At 39.4% G+C, this 15,706-nt stretch overlaps 1 protein-coding gene across 8 annotated transcripts; it reads left to right on the forward strand.

The window, feature by feature from the left end:
- The first annotated feature begins 1,221 nt into the window (after positions 1-1,221).
- Positions 1,222-13,194, forward strand: ZNF207 (zinc finger protein 207). Of its 8 annotated transcripts, XM_082492374.1 has the most exons (13): positions 1,222-1,385; positions 2,676-2,802; positions 3,246-3,384; positions 3,987-4,157; positions 4,866-4,941; positions 5,436-5,483; positions 7,623-7,693; positions 8,837-8,997; positions 9,788-9,880; positions 11,080-11,322; positions 12,042-12,204; positions 12,380-12,563; positions 12,785-13,194. In XM_082492374.1, the coding sequence occupies exons 1-12, from the start codon at positions 1,345-1,347 to the stop codon at positions 12,538-12,540; spliced, it is 1,494 nt and encodes a 497-aa protein (XP_082348500.1). In that variant the 5' UTR covers positions 1,222-1,344; the 3' UTR covers positions 12,541-12,563; positions 12,785-13,194. The 8 variants fall into 8 exon arrangements, with proteins under 8 accessions (XP_082348500.1, XP_082348499.1, XP_082348501.1 ...); XM_082492373.1 differs by having other exon boundaries at positions 12,380-13,194; XM_082492375.1 differs by having other exon boundaries at positions 3,990-4,157; positions 12,380-13,194.
- The last annotated feature ends 2,512 nt before the right edge of the window (positions 13,195-15,706 follow it).

Below are 15,706 nucleotides of genomic sequence, written 5' to 3' on the forward strand. Positions count from 1 at the left end.
CCTTCCAAAGCTGCTCACTAACTTAATGGCAGGAACCGCTCGAATCACATTTGACAGGATTAGCTGAGTGGCCTGTTTTTAAAAAGCCTACTCTGCTGCTGAAATGCTTTTCACATTTGTTAGGTCAGCCTTGTAACCAACAGGCAGTTACTGCCGTCCTAAGACTGGCCAGTGAACTTTTTCTGGATTTCTATAAATCCGTTGGGAAATGTAAACATGAGATCAAGCCCCCAAAGCAGCTTTGTGTATAGCTCTAGGCTATAAACTCATTTTAACAAAGTAAAAGGTGTTGACATTTCATGGGATTGTTACCCAAGATGTGGTAACATCCTTCTGATTAAAAAAACCCACTAATTTAATGTACCTCTGTAGCTTTCCTTTTCAAAAGACACCTGGCCTTTTATTGATTCAACTTAGCTAAGGAAATGGTCGTACAACAATGCCATAAATAGATGGTAGCAAGGCCTAAATTGGAGTCCAGATACTTGTTCTTGTACGTTTGCACTAAATGGAAGGTATCTCTTGTATAGTGTTCAATTTTTGATGGACAGTATCTTCTTGCAATGAAAACAAAAGACTACTGAGGCCTGCAGACGGCATGAAAAAAATGCCATCTGTTGCTGAGTCTCCTGCTCAGGTTGATCAATATACGAGGTCTCACAGTTCTTGCAGACCAGCGCTGAGGGCCAGCTGCAGGAAGCCACCAGGTCTCGGAGCTGGGGAGCCACAGGGACACCCAAGGGCTGACACAGAACCACCAGACGATGTGATCTAACAGAGGGACTGGCCTGGGCCAGGCACGGGAAGCTGGAGGAGGAGAGGGCTCAACACATTCCAGTCACTTTTACAGTGTTCTCGAAGAGCCAGGCTCCAAGGCCTGTCAAAAGCCAGCTATGCAGACACAGTCAACCACCGCCAAACCACCGTGTAGAGCGACTGCTTAAGAGATACCGGCTTCTTGCCCAGTCTGATTTCGTAGGCAAAAAAACAGTTTCTGCTTGACATTATACCCGAAGACAACAAACACAACTGGGTGCCTCAGATAACTCAACCCGCTCACACCTCCCACGGTAGCGGCTGGCCCAAAATGGCGGCCAGCCACCACCGCGAGGCACCATGGGACAGCCCCAGGGGCGGTGGGGACACCCGGGAGCCTGTCACGTGGTCAGCTCTCCCCGCCGCGGTGCAGGCTGGGAGCTCGGAGGCGGTGGCGCGAGGAGGGATCGTGGCGGCCATTTTGTGTCTGCCTCGCTCGCTGCTGTGGAAAGGCTGTTGTGGGCGTTGCGGCATAGGAGGGAAGTGCTCGGCTGTCTTGTTTCTGTGTAGGACGGGGGCGCCGCCACCATGGGCCGTAAGAAGAAGAAGCAGCTGAAGCCTTGGTGCTGGTATCCTTCTGCGTGGGGCGAGGCGGGTGTGGGGATTAGGTGGGGGAGGGGAGCGGCCTGGCCCGGCCTGGCCGGGTTTCTGTCCCGTCCTGTTCTGTTCTCCGCTTCTCGCCGTCTTGGGACGGAGCGCGTTCCTTCTCTCCATCTCTGTTACGGTTTGGCTCCGTGCTTTGTGCGGTTCCGTTTTGTGCTTCTCAGCGCGGGGATGGGGCCTGGTCCGTGCCCTTCCCCTGCTTCTCCCCCGCTCCCCCCCTCCGCGGCCTAGTCTGCCCTCTCCCGCCTGCCTCGCTTGAGGCCTCGGCCTCACGTCTGTTCCTGTAAAGGCGGGGCAGGCCGCCGTTCCTCCGGCCGGCTGTCCCTGCCGCTCCTGTGTACAGGCCCGGCGGGATTACCGAGATCGTGGGGAAAATGGAGAACGGCCTTTATTTCGCGGGGGAAAGGGTACTAGCAGAAGAAAACTCTGTCTCTGATAAATAGAGTTATTTAAGAAGTGGGGAAGATATGCTTAAAATAGGCTTTTTGAAAACTTGGGGGAGGCTTTTCAGATTTGTAATTGCTGCATCAAAACCACATAGAATTTCTCAGTAACCGGAAATACCGTTGGCTTTTTCCTCACTCCTTCACAATCTGCTTTTTGTTGTGGGGGTGTTTACGGATTTGCCTTTTCTCTAAAAAGTTTCTGCCCAATCTAAAATTGTTTAATAAACGAATTTCTAAGTTCCTCTGAGATGTTTTTTTTTTTTTTACCGTTTTATGTTGGAAGGCATCTATGCTTCTGTTTTAGGTGTCAAAGAATTGATGGATGACTGAAGAAGGAAATAAATTTTTAACTGAAAACATTTGCTTTATAAATGTTAGCTACTGATAGTTGTCATTAAATAGGCATTACAAAGTATTTAGCATCACTTCCCTTTTGTGGATTTCAAGTCTACTTCTTCAATGCCTTAGCAACTTTATTTTAATGTACATGTATGCGGTGAAGGAATGAATCCACTTAGAAATAACTAGGGCTTGAAAGGCACGTGTCAAAGAGTGTGGAATCAAATCATGATTCTGATTGTGTGCACACATCTGTCTGAAGAGGGAAATGCTGAATGGTATGAGGGAGAGGTGTCATTTCAGACATCACTGAAATGTCTGTCGTGCTTTGAATGCTTCCTATGTTTGGTTGGTTGGTTGGTTTTGGTGGTTTTTTTTCGCGTTAGAAAAAATCACAATGATGCTAATTAACTTAGTGTTATATAGAAGATAACTTTCAGGATTAAATGTTTCCTTAACAGTCTTCAATAGGTACTGTAACAGGGATTTTGATGATGAAAAAATCCTTATACAGCATCAAAAAGCAAAGCACTTTAAATGTCATATATGTCATAAGAAACTGTATACAGGACCTGGTTTAGCTATACATTGCATGCAGGTAAGAAATTTTAGACTTACATAAGCTTTTCTTAACAGTATCTAAAGTCAGAATTAATACTGAACTTAAAAAGGGGTTTGGGGGCTTCCAGAGTCTTAAAAACTGATGAGAAAAAGGCAGCGATGGTCTGTTTCCAGAACAGGAGTTCTGCTGTGTCAGCAGTCATGTGGAGAGTATGCAGTAGAGTTCTCTGCTGTCATTTTTGAAGTGTAGGAGGAGGGAAGAAATTGTATTGTTTTGGTGTTCAGAAGACAAGTTTATATAAACATTTTAGAAGCTAATTGTAATTAACAGTGATTAGAAGCACGTATCGAGAAAATGCTTGGCCAGAGAGATTATTCCCAGTAAGGATGTTTCTCTTCTATCTTGAAACTGGATGAAGAACATGTAGACTCTAACCTGAATTGTGGTCAGGAGGATTTTTTTTTTTCTTTTTCCTTTAGGTACATAAAGAAACAATAGATGCTGTTCCAAATGCTATTCCTGGAAGAACAGACATTGAACTGGAAATCTATGGCATGGAGGGCATTCCGGAAAAGGACATGGAGGAACGGAGGAGATTACTTGAACAAAAAACTCAGGGTAAAGTGTAATCTCACTAGTTATCTGTTATTTCCCTAGTCTGTTTCTTACTGATACTAAGGTGTGTGATGCAAATTTCAATTCTCAGAGGAGTAAGGGTTAGGTTTAATGCATTCTCTAACTGCAGCTCTAGACACTTGCCAGCCATGAGGAGGATGAGAGCTTTTTCTTTTCCGGTTCAGAAATAGCTGCAACAATTACCTACTGAATACAGGGATGGTGATTTTATTTTTGAGAGTAAGGGGAGGAGGGGCTAGGGGTGTTACAAGCCTGATGATACCCAAATACTTAGATTTCTTTGCTGTTTAAGTATACCTTTGTCTGAACTGCTTTGGCTTATTCTGGACAGCATGAGAGTGATGTGAAGGAATACCCCTGTTTATGTTGAGGGTTATCACAGTATGAGCCACTTTCCTTCCCTTTATTATTGTATATACAGGTAGGCTGAGTTAGTTTTTCTTCTTTGTAATTCCTTGAATTTTTGAATATGCTGATAAGATCTGAATTTTCTTATTTTTGTTCCAGCTAGAATACCACAGATAAAATTAATTTTGTAGAATGTCATCTGCGTTCGGTCTGACTGTATACATTATGCTCTTTAGCAGAAAGCCAGAAAAAGAAACAACAGGATGATTCTGATGAGTATGAAGATGATGAATCTGCAGCTTCAACTTCATTTCAACCCCAGCAAGTTCAGCCACAGCAGGGGTACATTCCCCCAATGGCGCAACCAGGTTTGCCTCCTGTGCCAGGTGCACCAGGGATGCCTCCAGGTGAGATGGTGGCTTCTGCTAGTTGCAGAAAAGCTGAGTAGAGACACAAATTGCTGCTTGTATTCTGGAATAATAATCTGCCCTTTTCTAACACTGGGTGCTAGAGGTCACAGAACAGTTTTGTGAGTTGCACATAAGCAGTTTCTTCACTTTCTTTCCCCGTTCTGTGTGTGCACACACATCTTCTCTTGTGAAGTACATTAAGATAGCTAATGTTTGCATCTAGATTGAAGGAATGCTAATATGGTAGTAAGACAGATTAATACTTTAAACATAAGTCTACCGATTATATTTGTTTGTGGTATTTTGTAACAAGATTTTGGAAACAGGGCAGAAAGGCTGCCGTATATCTAGAGGTTGCTGACATAGAGCAAGCAGTTTGTACCCAGGCGACAAATACATTGAGGAAGGAATTTTGGTCAGTGACAGTGAGCAAAAACTGGTCTCATGAGATTTTATGTGATGATAAGGAATATTCTTTGGCGACTACTAAGTAAATTTACACAGTCTTGCAGGACTGAGGACAATGAAGCTAAGTCAGATTTGCAGATAATAATTTTATGTTGCGTTGTTTGTAAGCAGCGTTATTCCAAAACCCCAATCTTTTAGAGCTTCCTGTAAAGCATTTATCCAGTCTAAATTTATTAGATTAGATTTGTTAGTGATTGTATGTTGTCGGAGTTGTTTAAAACTTATTTTTCTTTCAAGGTATACCACCATTAATGGCAGGTGTTCCACCTATGATGCCTGGAATGCCTCCAGTTATGCCTGGAATGCCACCTGGGTGAGTAGCAAGGAAGACTTAGTATTACGTGTTCGTACTGTGTGTTTTAAACTGTCACAGAAAAAGTAAGTTAATCAGAAAAATGTACATAGGTACCTGTGAACTCTGTAACTTTAATATTAAGACTAACCAAAGAACTGGATGGCTGTAAACCAACATTAAAAATATGGCCAAACTGTTGAGTTTGTGTATAAAGTATGTTGCCTTTCTTCTAACTTTATTAAGTAGTAGTATAATAACTTAAAGTTTTGTTGTGTTGGTTTAGAGCCTTCTGTGAACCACTGTTCCTTTGTGTATTGCACATATGTTGTGCATCTGGTTATCAGTCATCAACTTAACAGGAAAAAAATACTGGATAATTTAATTTCTTCTTGTATTTTGGGCAAAAGTAATATGTTGATTTTTATGCTTGTTTGGGGTTGACATCGTACCCTAATCACAGTGTGTTTGGAAAATCACAGTTAGATTTTTGATTTTGTCATAAATTTTCACAGATTACATCAACAGAGAAAATACATGCAGTCATTTTGTGGTGGAAACATGTAAGCATCTCATTAATGTAATTCTAGGTACCTTCATTATGCCATTTTATGTCATGTTTTTGATAAGCTTGAAATTGTGTTACTGAAAACCTCTGAATATTGCCTAACAATTTGGGGAAAATGTCTAATTAGGTTTTTTTATTGTATAATAGCTGAAGTTTTTTATGCTTTATTTAAATAATATTACAAACCTCCAATGCATTCTACAAAATAAGGACCAAATAAACCCTTACGGACATATAATGTCTCTTGAACCAGAGTGCAGCTCCATGTGCTCAGTCCTTTACACTGTAGGGCATGCTGCAGGAACTTTGTTTCTAAGTTTTAAAGTTCACTGATGTGAAAGGTTGTTCTCTTCTGAGACATAAGTGTTGTTTTAACAGTCTTTGAATTTAAAAATTGTGTCATAGTTGAACATCTTGTGGATGCTCATCATGACTGTAGCTTTTCTGGGTGGAAACTGAACGGAATTTTCTGAAGCTTGCTGGTGCTTAGTCCTCCTTAAACTCTTCGTTAACTTCAGGTGAATGTAATGTCATCTAGTAAGACACAAATTAATTTGCCAAAAATTCAGTGCACTTTCATTTTGGTGAAAAGGAAGAGGGGTAGTGTTACGTTATGCTTTTACCTAGCCTAATCTAAAATTTTGCTTGCTTAACTTGATGATCTTTTGTTTCAAAATGAGCAAAGAAGAATTAAGACCTAGGAAGCAACTTTGGGTTTAGCGTGACACCAGTTCAAGCACTATCCCTTCAGTTTCTCAAAAGGTCATCTTTCTGATAGCGAGCATCCAGCACTTTTTTTGGGATCTAATAGATAGTTGTCAAAATGGGTGGCAAGACTGTTTGCCTTCTCCAGACATTAACCCAAAAAGGGAGAGGTGGTACTGTGTTTCCAGTCACTGTTGCTTCCGCATTGGTTGTTCCTTTTGCAGCAGGGGTAGACAAATTGAGAAGAAAAATAAGACTGGGTAGCAATTTGCTTTGCAGAATGAATGCTCGCCTGTTTATGATGATTTGTTTTGATTTTGAAACAGCAATGGTGAAGGTTTCTTGACTTTGTCATACAGATAGAAACTGCTTCTTAGTGGGGTTTTGGTGGGTGCTTGGCTGCTACATATCTGCTTATCTTGCTGACTAAAATAATAAACATTCTTTTATTTCCCTAATCCAGCTTCAAGTATCTGGAAAAAATTAAGCAAACTTAGCTACGCTTGGTTTGATCCCTGTAAAGGAATCATATGTTCATCTGTAGCTTCCCAATTTAAAGCACTTACTGTTGTAGACAGCTTATTTTTTATGAAGTTGCAGCCCTGTGCAGGAGGAATTTGCTTATATTAAGGGTTGTATGTATAGTTTAGACGGGGAACATATATTAATTTGTATTGTGGTTTAGTAGGTAAGGATAAAAGGAGTCATTTAGATGCTACCTTTCTGTTAGGAAATACAGACCAATTTTTTTCAGTAGCAAGGAAAAAAAGCCTGTTTTTAATACGAAGGAAAAATATGCCATAATAAGGACTTCTCATTAAAAAAAATAATTAAAAATCTTAGAATAGCGAATATTTACCGTAATTGAAACTCCAGAAGCTTTCTTATCCTGTGGTCTCTGCTCTGCTTTTATCAGTATTTTGTGGATAGTTTTACAGATTTGCGTCGTCTGCAATTTTAAAGAGGAAGGAGAGTATGTTAAAATAGTATGAGGGTGCTATAACCACAAATAGACTTACGATGTCAGAAAGGAGTAATAGCAGATGTACAGCGATATTAGTGTGATTGGAATCAGCTGGTTTTCATATGTTCAAATTTTCTGAGTGCACCAAGATGAGGTTCTTGGAACACTGTGCTCAAACTAGTAGCCTGAAATAGATTTCAAGAGAGACACCAGTTCTGGAAATCCAATAATAGTGGAAGTGAAAGCTTGATAAATTAAAGTTCAAATGGAGGGGTTTTTTGGTATGGTTTGTTTTTTCTTGTGGAAAACCATTTCTAACTGTGGAGTCAGATGGTTTTGAATTGCTTCTGTTCAGAGCTTCTTGAAATTATTTACCATAATTTTTCTATCTAATGCAGGTATGTGCCAGTTGTCTTAAGAGTTTATCGTGAGTGTTCGTACCAGTGTTTGTTTTCTGTTTAATAGGATGATGCCGATGGGTGGAATGATGCCTCCTGGGCCCGGAATACCACCTCTCATGCCTGGTATGCCACCAGGTAGGTCAGGGTTGTCAAACTCACACTATGGTGAGAGCTAAATTATATTTATTTCCACTGAGATTTAGGAATTATATAAAGAATATACAGACATATGCCACCACCTTGGTGTGGATTGATTGCCACAAAAGCCACTCTTCTGCATAGGTTGAGGGGTTGATTTATGGCTTTTGATGATAAATAAGTAATTGTGTTTGGTGCCATTGTGAAGGTAAAAAATAAAATACAGTTTTCTCTTCCTATTGCACTTTCCCTGGCTTTTGTGTTGCCTGGTTTTTCTTTATCCCTTTTTTTAATGTCTGTGGCTGCTGCTGGAAAATTGTAATGATTGATAATGTTGCGGGAAATGAGAAATAAGTGTTGGTGACGTACCCACGTAATGAACCTGCTGTGTGAAGAAACTAACTGGTATTTTTGTCTCTTAACATAGCTAGAAGAGTTGTTTCTTGAGCTTGTGCAGCTCTTAAGCAGCCTTAAGTTCTGAGGGTGTTCCACCTGACCAGCAGCTATGTTGTGATGGCTTGAGATTTGCTGGTTTGCCCACATTTCTCACTGGAGGAGGAGGCGGCAAGCCAGTAGGACAGTTACAGCCTAGTTATCCTGCACAGTTATATGATGGAACCCATGAGCTGTTACCTTCCCATCTCTGAACCTCTCCTAGAGCCTCGCACATACTAAGTGCGTGTATTGTGTAGCCTTGTGTCACTGTTCCACTGTGCTAAAAAGCCACAGGCAAAGCTGGTCTGTGTTTTGGTCAAAGTTCTGATGCTGTTTGTAATGGCCTCATCTTTTGGATTTGGTAACAGTCTTACCCACACATTTGGCAGTATAGATGCAGTGTGTTGAAAACTGTTACTGCATTAATTGCATTGATTTATTGAAAGCATCAAGTTCCTCATCTTTGAAGCTTTTGTAGAAAACAGAACTTAATTCAGTATTGCTCTGAAGTGTTTGAGGTTACTGCCTGTGCGTGGACATTTATTGGTGACTGCTGACAGTACCCTTTGTTTTATTTTGCTGTTGCCTTAAAAATACTTCTTCCTCTAGAAAGACACTGTTTTAAGGAACACTGACCTGAATCTTCTAAAGGAATATTCTTACTTCCTTCAGCCTGATTTGTTAACGATCCTTTGTGGCTTGTAGGTATGCCACCACCTGTTGGTCCTCGTCCTGGGATGCCTCCGATGACGCAAGCACAGCCTGTTACAGCACCAGGCATTCTTAACAGGCCTCCAGCTCCTGCTGCATCGGCACCTACCCCCCAGCCTCCAGTTACTAAACCACTCTTTCCAAGTGCGGGGCAGGTAAGGTACCTCATAGCCCAGAATCTATTGTTACATTCTTCAAATTGCCACTGTTTCAACAGTGTCTATTCTTTATTATTAAGGCAGCCCAAGAAATGACTGGTTAAGTTTCTTGCTTGTGTTGATTCTTAAGTTTAATTCAGTGTAGTGCTTGAATGAATTTTAAATGATTCTTTTGTTTGTCTTGTAACAGCCATGAAACCAGACAGAAGTTAAGTAAGCAGGGGGAAGAAAAGAGTAGGCAGAACACTTCTTGAGTTTGTGCTTTGGGTGGGTGAAGAGACATGTTAGTCAGCTACAGGAATCTGATTGCATGGAACTTTACCTAAATTTTCCAAAGTATAAATCTGGATATGACTCGTATTCTCCTGTTCTTTTCATAATGGGCTCTCTACTGATAGACGTACTAATTTATTCTGTAGTCTTGTTAAACTGGGTAAACATTGCCTGCATTGGGAGTCTTTTTACTTTGAAAAGTTAAGGAGTAAGTTGAGGTAGCAAAAATGTCTTAAATGTTTTGGGGGAGTAAGTGGGGAATTAATAGTGGCTTGTGACCTCTATGCTTTGATTGCAGTTGTGTATAAGTCCTGAAGTTTTTACTTGCTTTCAAGTACGTTGCAGGAACCTTCATAGTATACTATTTGCATTTGGGACTTCTGCAGGGAAGATACTTGTTTACAAATACAGTCCTTTCGTAAGAGAGGACTTAACATAAGAAATCCTTTCATCTGGATACTTTCCACCCATTTGTTTGGAGACTTTTCACTGTTTCCTTTCTTTTATGCTACAGATGGGGACACCTGTCACAAGCTCAAGTGCAGCTTCCTCCAATTCAGAAAGTCTGTCAGCATCTTCTAACGCTCTGTTTCCTAGCACAGCACAAGTACGCAGGAGGTCACAGTTGAAAACAAATTGCTTTGCAACTTAACCCTTTGGACCGTTCTGTAAAACCTAAAATTGACTAAACATCTTCAGATAATTTCTGTTACATTCCTGATTATGTTTAGCTGGTAAAACTGCAGTCTCCTTGATTGTGAGTTGCATCTTACTGGAAATAAGCATGTCAAAGTGCCCAATATTTCTTAGTGTGAAAGAATGAAATGTTACATCCTGGTTCTAAAGGGTTAAAGAAGCATGAAAGCAGTTAAATGCATTTTAGTGGGCAGTGGTTAGCTTGATGCATGGTGAAGGCTTTTTAGTTTATGTTGTTTAATATGGTACATCATAATGTAGGGAATTTTGTAATTTGCATTATGTGCAAAAAATTGAAATATTTTTTTGATTGGAAAGTTCAGGTAATTGTACAGTGACTAGAAACAAAAGCATTCTCTCATAACTAAAGCTTGCTTTGGAGATTGCTGCGTCTTCAGAGAAAGCTTGGTAAAGCAAACCTTTCTTGTCTACCAGTTTTAATTTAAGAAAAAAATAGCAAAGATGAGATGCTGGAATCTGTAGTGGACCTCATGTCTGTCTTCGGTTGATTCTTCATTCGCACACAAGATTAAAGATCTATAGAGAGACATAGTACTTTGTGAAAATACTGCAGTGTATTTATAGAGAGAACGCTTAAAACAAGAACCATGACACAATAGAGCTTTCTTAAATATTTAATTAAAACATTTCTTATATAATTAATTGTAATGAGTACTAACACCGAGCTGTACTGTAAACTAACGGTTGCTAAAGTATGCAAATACTTTAGGGAGAGAACAATGAATTTATGCTTATAGGCTCTTAATAAAACAGTAATTTAGGATAGATAGACATTTGCCCAACTGAGTATTTGAGATAAAAAATTTTATAGTGGTTTTTTTTTTGTTATTGTTCCTTTTTTCTAGTTGTGGCTTTTGACCTGCAAATTTTAGACTTTCCTCTGTGTGTGTGTGTGTGTATATGTGTATATACTGGATTTTATTTTGTCTTGTTTTCGGTTGCTCTAGTATGCAATAAGGCTGAACTTTACTTTTGTCAAGCTTGTTTTAATTATGTATCTCACTGGAAGGTTTCAGAGCTCTAACAGACATCATTTAAGTTTTCTTATGCTTTGAGAAATAAATATTGATCTATCTCTGTGTTTCACAGGCTGCAGCAGCTGTTCCAGGTCCAGTCGGTACTGATTTCAAACCTTTGAATTCTACACCTGCAACAACAACAGAACCCCCAAAACCTACATTCCCTGCTTACACACAGTCTACAGCCTCAACCACTAGCACGACAAACAGTACTGCAGCTAAACCAGCTACATCTATAACAAGTAAGCCAGCTACCCTCACAACAACCAGTGCAACCAGTAAGTTGATCCATCCAGATGAGGATATATCACTGGTAAGTTAAAATATTTACATTGTCTTATTGAAAAATGCAGTTTATGCTGATATATCTGATTAAATAGAATTTCTTCTATGCTCTGCATTATCCATATTTTACTAATGGTGAGAGTGCAAACTGCAGAATTAATGTAACAGAATCCTTCATCCAGAAAATTTCTTTGATTGCAAAGTGATGACTGGCATATTGCAATGATCTTGCTGCAGATCTAAGACTTATTTTTGTTGGTGATAGGAAATTACTCAACACAAAATATAATTTGGACTTTTTCTACGTGTAGCTTAAGCTTGAAGTTAAATAGATACAGCTAATGACCGTAGGACAAATGACCATAGGACAAAAGACTTAGCAGTTTGAAGTGGTCTTGGTGCTATTACAGCAGTCAGCAATCTAGGATTTATGGATGAAACAAATTGAACTTAATTTCAGTTCAGATATCTTTAGATTTGTGTTTGTCTTTTTTGTCTCAACTTGTTATTCAGCTGAGGGAGGAGGAGAATTTGTGTTGCTGCATTGGCCAGTATTAATACAGTAACTTTGAAGGAAGGGGGAAAAATCCAAATGTTATTGTGTAATGTTACTAGTAGGAGTTTTTGAACCTGTAAGGTAGTTGAAATAGTTTAGTACCTGTAATCTGCTTTGTTACACTTTTATTTACTTTGCTTATGGTGAGTTTAGTCTTACGATGTGTTACGGTTGTCAATTCCTTGTTTTAGGAAGAGAGAAGGGCACAGTTGCCTAAATATCAGCGTAATCTTCCTCGACCAGGACAGGCTTCCTTGGGTAATCCACCAGTTGGACCAATTGGAGGTATGATGCCACCACAGCCAGGAATTCCTCCACAGCAGCAAGGAATGAGGCCTCCCATGCCACCTCATGGTAATCATAATTTTCATTTTCTTGAAAAGATTTGTCTTTGCTGTAAACTTTTTTAAAACTTTAAGTGGCATATACTGGCGGGGGGGGTGTAGCTTTTCACAAAATGCAACTTCTAGCCGTTATTTTAGGAAAAAAAAAAAAAGGATTATTTGCATCTTAAATGTTCTGTTTATAGGTCAGTATGGGGCTCATCACCAGGGCATGCCAGGATATCTTCCTGGAGCAATGCCTCCATACGGTCAGGGACCTCCAATGGTGCCCCCTTACCAAAGTGGACCTCCTCGACCTCCAATGGGAATGAGACCTCCTGTAATGTCGCAAGGTGGCCGCTACTGATGCTACTACACACGCTCTAATAGGTTTGGAGATTAAACCTTTTCTCATCTTGTGCTGTTAATATAGCCGAGCTTCCGTCAATTAAGGCTTCATTGTGACTTTAAAAAAAATAAGTATCTTCCCACATGCAAGGAGCTATTGGACATTCTTATTTTACATGGGAAAAATTATTTGGAATAATAACAGGAACTTTTCCTGATGTTGCAATTTATACTGTATGGCTTCTTTTTCATGTTTCATCTAGGTTTTTAGAAGTGAAGTATAGTAAATATGGTTCGTTAAATTGTGAAGGCGCTGGAATTACATGAACATACCACCTTAAAGGCAAGTTCTGTAACATTACGTTGCTATTTGTGAAATGATGCCTTCACAGCACTTCAAGTGCTGTTGGACTTTATGTCCCCAACATAGTTTGGTGAGGGCTGTAACTGTTCCCAACTACTTGTACATTTAAGTCTGAACTTGTAACAATATTTAATGTATGTAGAGTTCCTCCTGTTTCAGGGTTTAAGTAAACTGACCCACTAAGGTCGTGTGACTTTTCTGTACTGTTATAAACTTCATTGTAATAAAAGAAGAGAAAAATTTATATGCCTTTTTATTCATGACCAGCTGTGGACAACTGCCTGAAAGGTTTGTACAGATGCATGCTGTGGTAGCTATTGGTGTAATGAACACAATTGTTGGTGCTGTTCTGATAAAATCTGAATTCCTTGTTCTAAAACTAAGTCACTCCTTAGCTGTTCATCTGAGTAGACAAAGACCTGTACACTTATTAACTGACTCCTCAAAAATGAGGCTGCAGGAGGCAGATCTTAACTCTTGGTTGTAACTTCTCTTAATGCATATGTTTCTTTACTCGTGCTTTCTTGTCCTCAATAAATTTTAAATGATTTCTAGTCCTGGCACTTACTTGTAGGATGTAAAAGTGATTCCTCTGAGATGCATCCTAGTGCCAGATGTGTCCTGTTAGTTCATTCTTCGACTGACTCTTTTTAATTTGCAAATGCATATGAATTTCAGGAGCCTTTTAGATGAAGATTTCTAGAAGCTTAGGTGCATGTCACATGGGTGAGTGACTTCCAGTTGATGTTGTATTGAAGTTGACCTGCAAAAGAGAAAAAGGAGCTTGATTTTCTTCTCAGTGTAGTAGGAGAGACAAGAGAGGCAGAAATAATATGTTATATGCTCTATTTTTACTTTAAATGTTCAGAATTTCAGATCTCAACAGTGTCTAAAAGATGAACCATTTGTTATGTGCTCTGATCAAGATGTTGGCTGAGTTTCTTGAGCCTTTTAATGAATGAAAGTGTCTAGAGTAAGAGACCTGTTTACCAGTTCTCCTAATTACATTATCAGAGAGAGGTCTTCCCCGTATGAATTAATCGTTTGTCTGTTTCTAAGAGTAGAGTGATATATTACTGCCAAGTTTGTAATTCTCTGAATGTTTAATATCACTGTGTTAGTTTTCTGTATTTCTAATGAGAATGAAAATGTAGAGGGAGACTTCTTGGAGGGAAGGGAAGTGAGAGCTTCCCTGGTCTCTTCACAACAGGGGAAAAAAAGGAGTGGTGAATTTTTCATTTGCAGGTCAACTTTAAATACATGTTCCAGCCTCAAGCCTTATCTGTGCAATTTAATTTATGGGGATATCTCTTCCTTTAGGTTAGGTTAGAAGGATTATCGGCATTTTTCTATCAGTTTATGTTCTATAGATGATTTTGTAGATGGTGGAGGTTATTTTCACTTAATTATAATACTGAGCATTTTGGCTCTTTTTCTTGAAACTCTTGGGGTTCTTTTAGCTGCTTGTAAGTACTTCATGCGGCTTTATTCTGTACTGTCTCTTAATAGTTTGGAAATACAGTACAGCTAAAATACTACGTTCTCTTGGCTTCAAACTTGGGTCATGAAATAGCTGATAAAAGCACTAAAGCATCCAGTACACAGTAATTGCAGCTGAATGGCCTTAGTTAACCATTAAGAATTGTCAGGCGTTCTTCTGAATTGTTTGGCAGTTTTAAGACCATAACTCCAAGCCTCTGTTGAGAAGCAGTTCTCTCTGATCACTGGTATCTGCTGATCACCTGTCAGATATGCAGTATTTGGCTTGCATATGTGCTGAGTGGGCCTTGATGTCAGATCTTTTGTTAGCTCTTCATCTTGCTTTATACATAAGTCTAACAGATAAAACTGTTTTGCTTAGGCAATGCTTTTGTACTCTGGTTTTCTTCTGTTTTTCTTTATCTAATAAGGATGATTATATAACACTGGAGAGATTTTTACAGCGTCTTACATTCATCTTTTTTGTAATACTATACATAAAGTTCATACATTATAAATGGATCTTAATTTCTGCTTTTAAAACTATAGAACTTGTTGCTTTTTCTGAAGATCATATTGCTGCTGTAAGGGTGCTTTGCCCACCCCAGTAAAGTAAATACCTTCTCCCTTCGGTGTCTTTCTGTAACTCATTGGTATGTTGTTTTCAGACCCCTACTTCTCCTGGGATAAATACCTGAAAACCTTACTGCATGTACCGTTAACTCAGCATATTCTGCAAGTTGTATTAATATAAGAATTTCCCTCTTAAATAGTGAACGCCTCATTGTTCTGATAATGGTACCATTTTGTAGCTAATACTACATAGACTTGTAGCTTGGACACGTTTTAATATTGAACTTTGCTTAGTCATAATGTTATGGTAGTCCCTCAACTAAGTACTGCCACATATTATTCATATGGTACTCTAATCAGCAAGCAGGTGAACAATTTTTCCATGATTTTTCACGTGGATACTTACTTTCCTGCTCCTGTCATTTCTGTGCTGTGAGAGCTGTGATGTGGCTATCTTTGGTTACTCTTGTGTCTCGTGTGTACTCTTCTGTAAAGAGGCGGGTATTTCAGTGCATAAGTTGTCTGTTCGTCCCTGCCTTCATTTCTTTGGATACTGCTTCTTAATGTTCAGAGAGTTGGATTTATGGTGCATTTTCCAAAAAAAGAGGAAAACTACGTTGAATGTAGTAACTGCTTGTGTGAAGACTAAGGCTTGGTTTACAGTACAAAGTTTAATCAACGTAGTTGTGCCAGCAAAATCCCTAATGTAATGCAGCCATGCAGACAGCTTTTTGCTTCAGTTATAAAGGAAAAATCTTCCTCTGGAAAG

Source organism: Vanellus vanellus (assembly GCF_965231255.1).
Source record: "Vanellus vanellus genome assembly, chromosome: 17".
NCBI lineage: Eukaryota > Metazoa > Chordata > Aves > Charadriiformes > Charadriidae > Vanellus > Vanellus vanellus.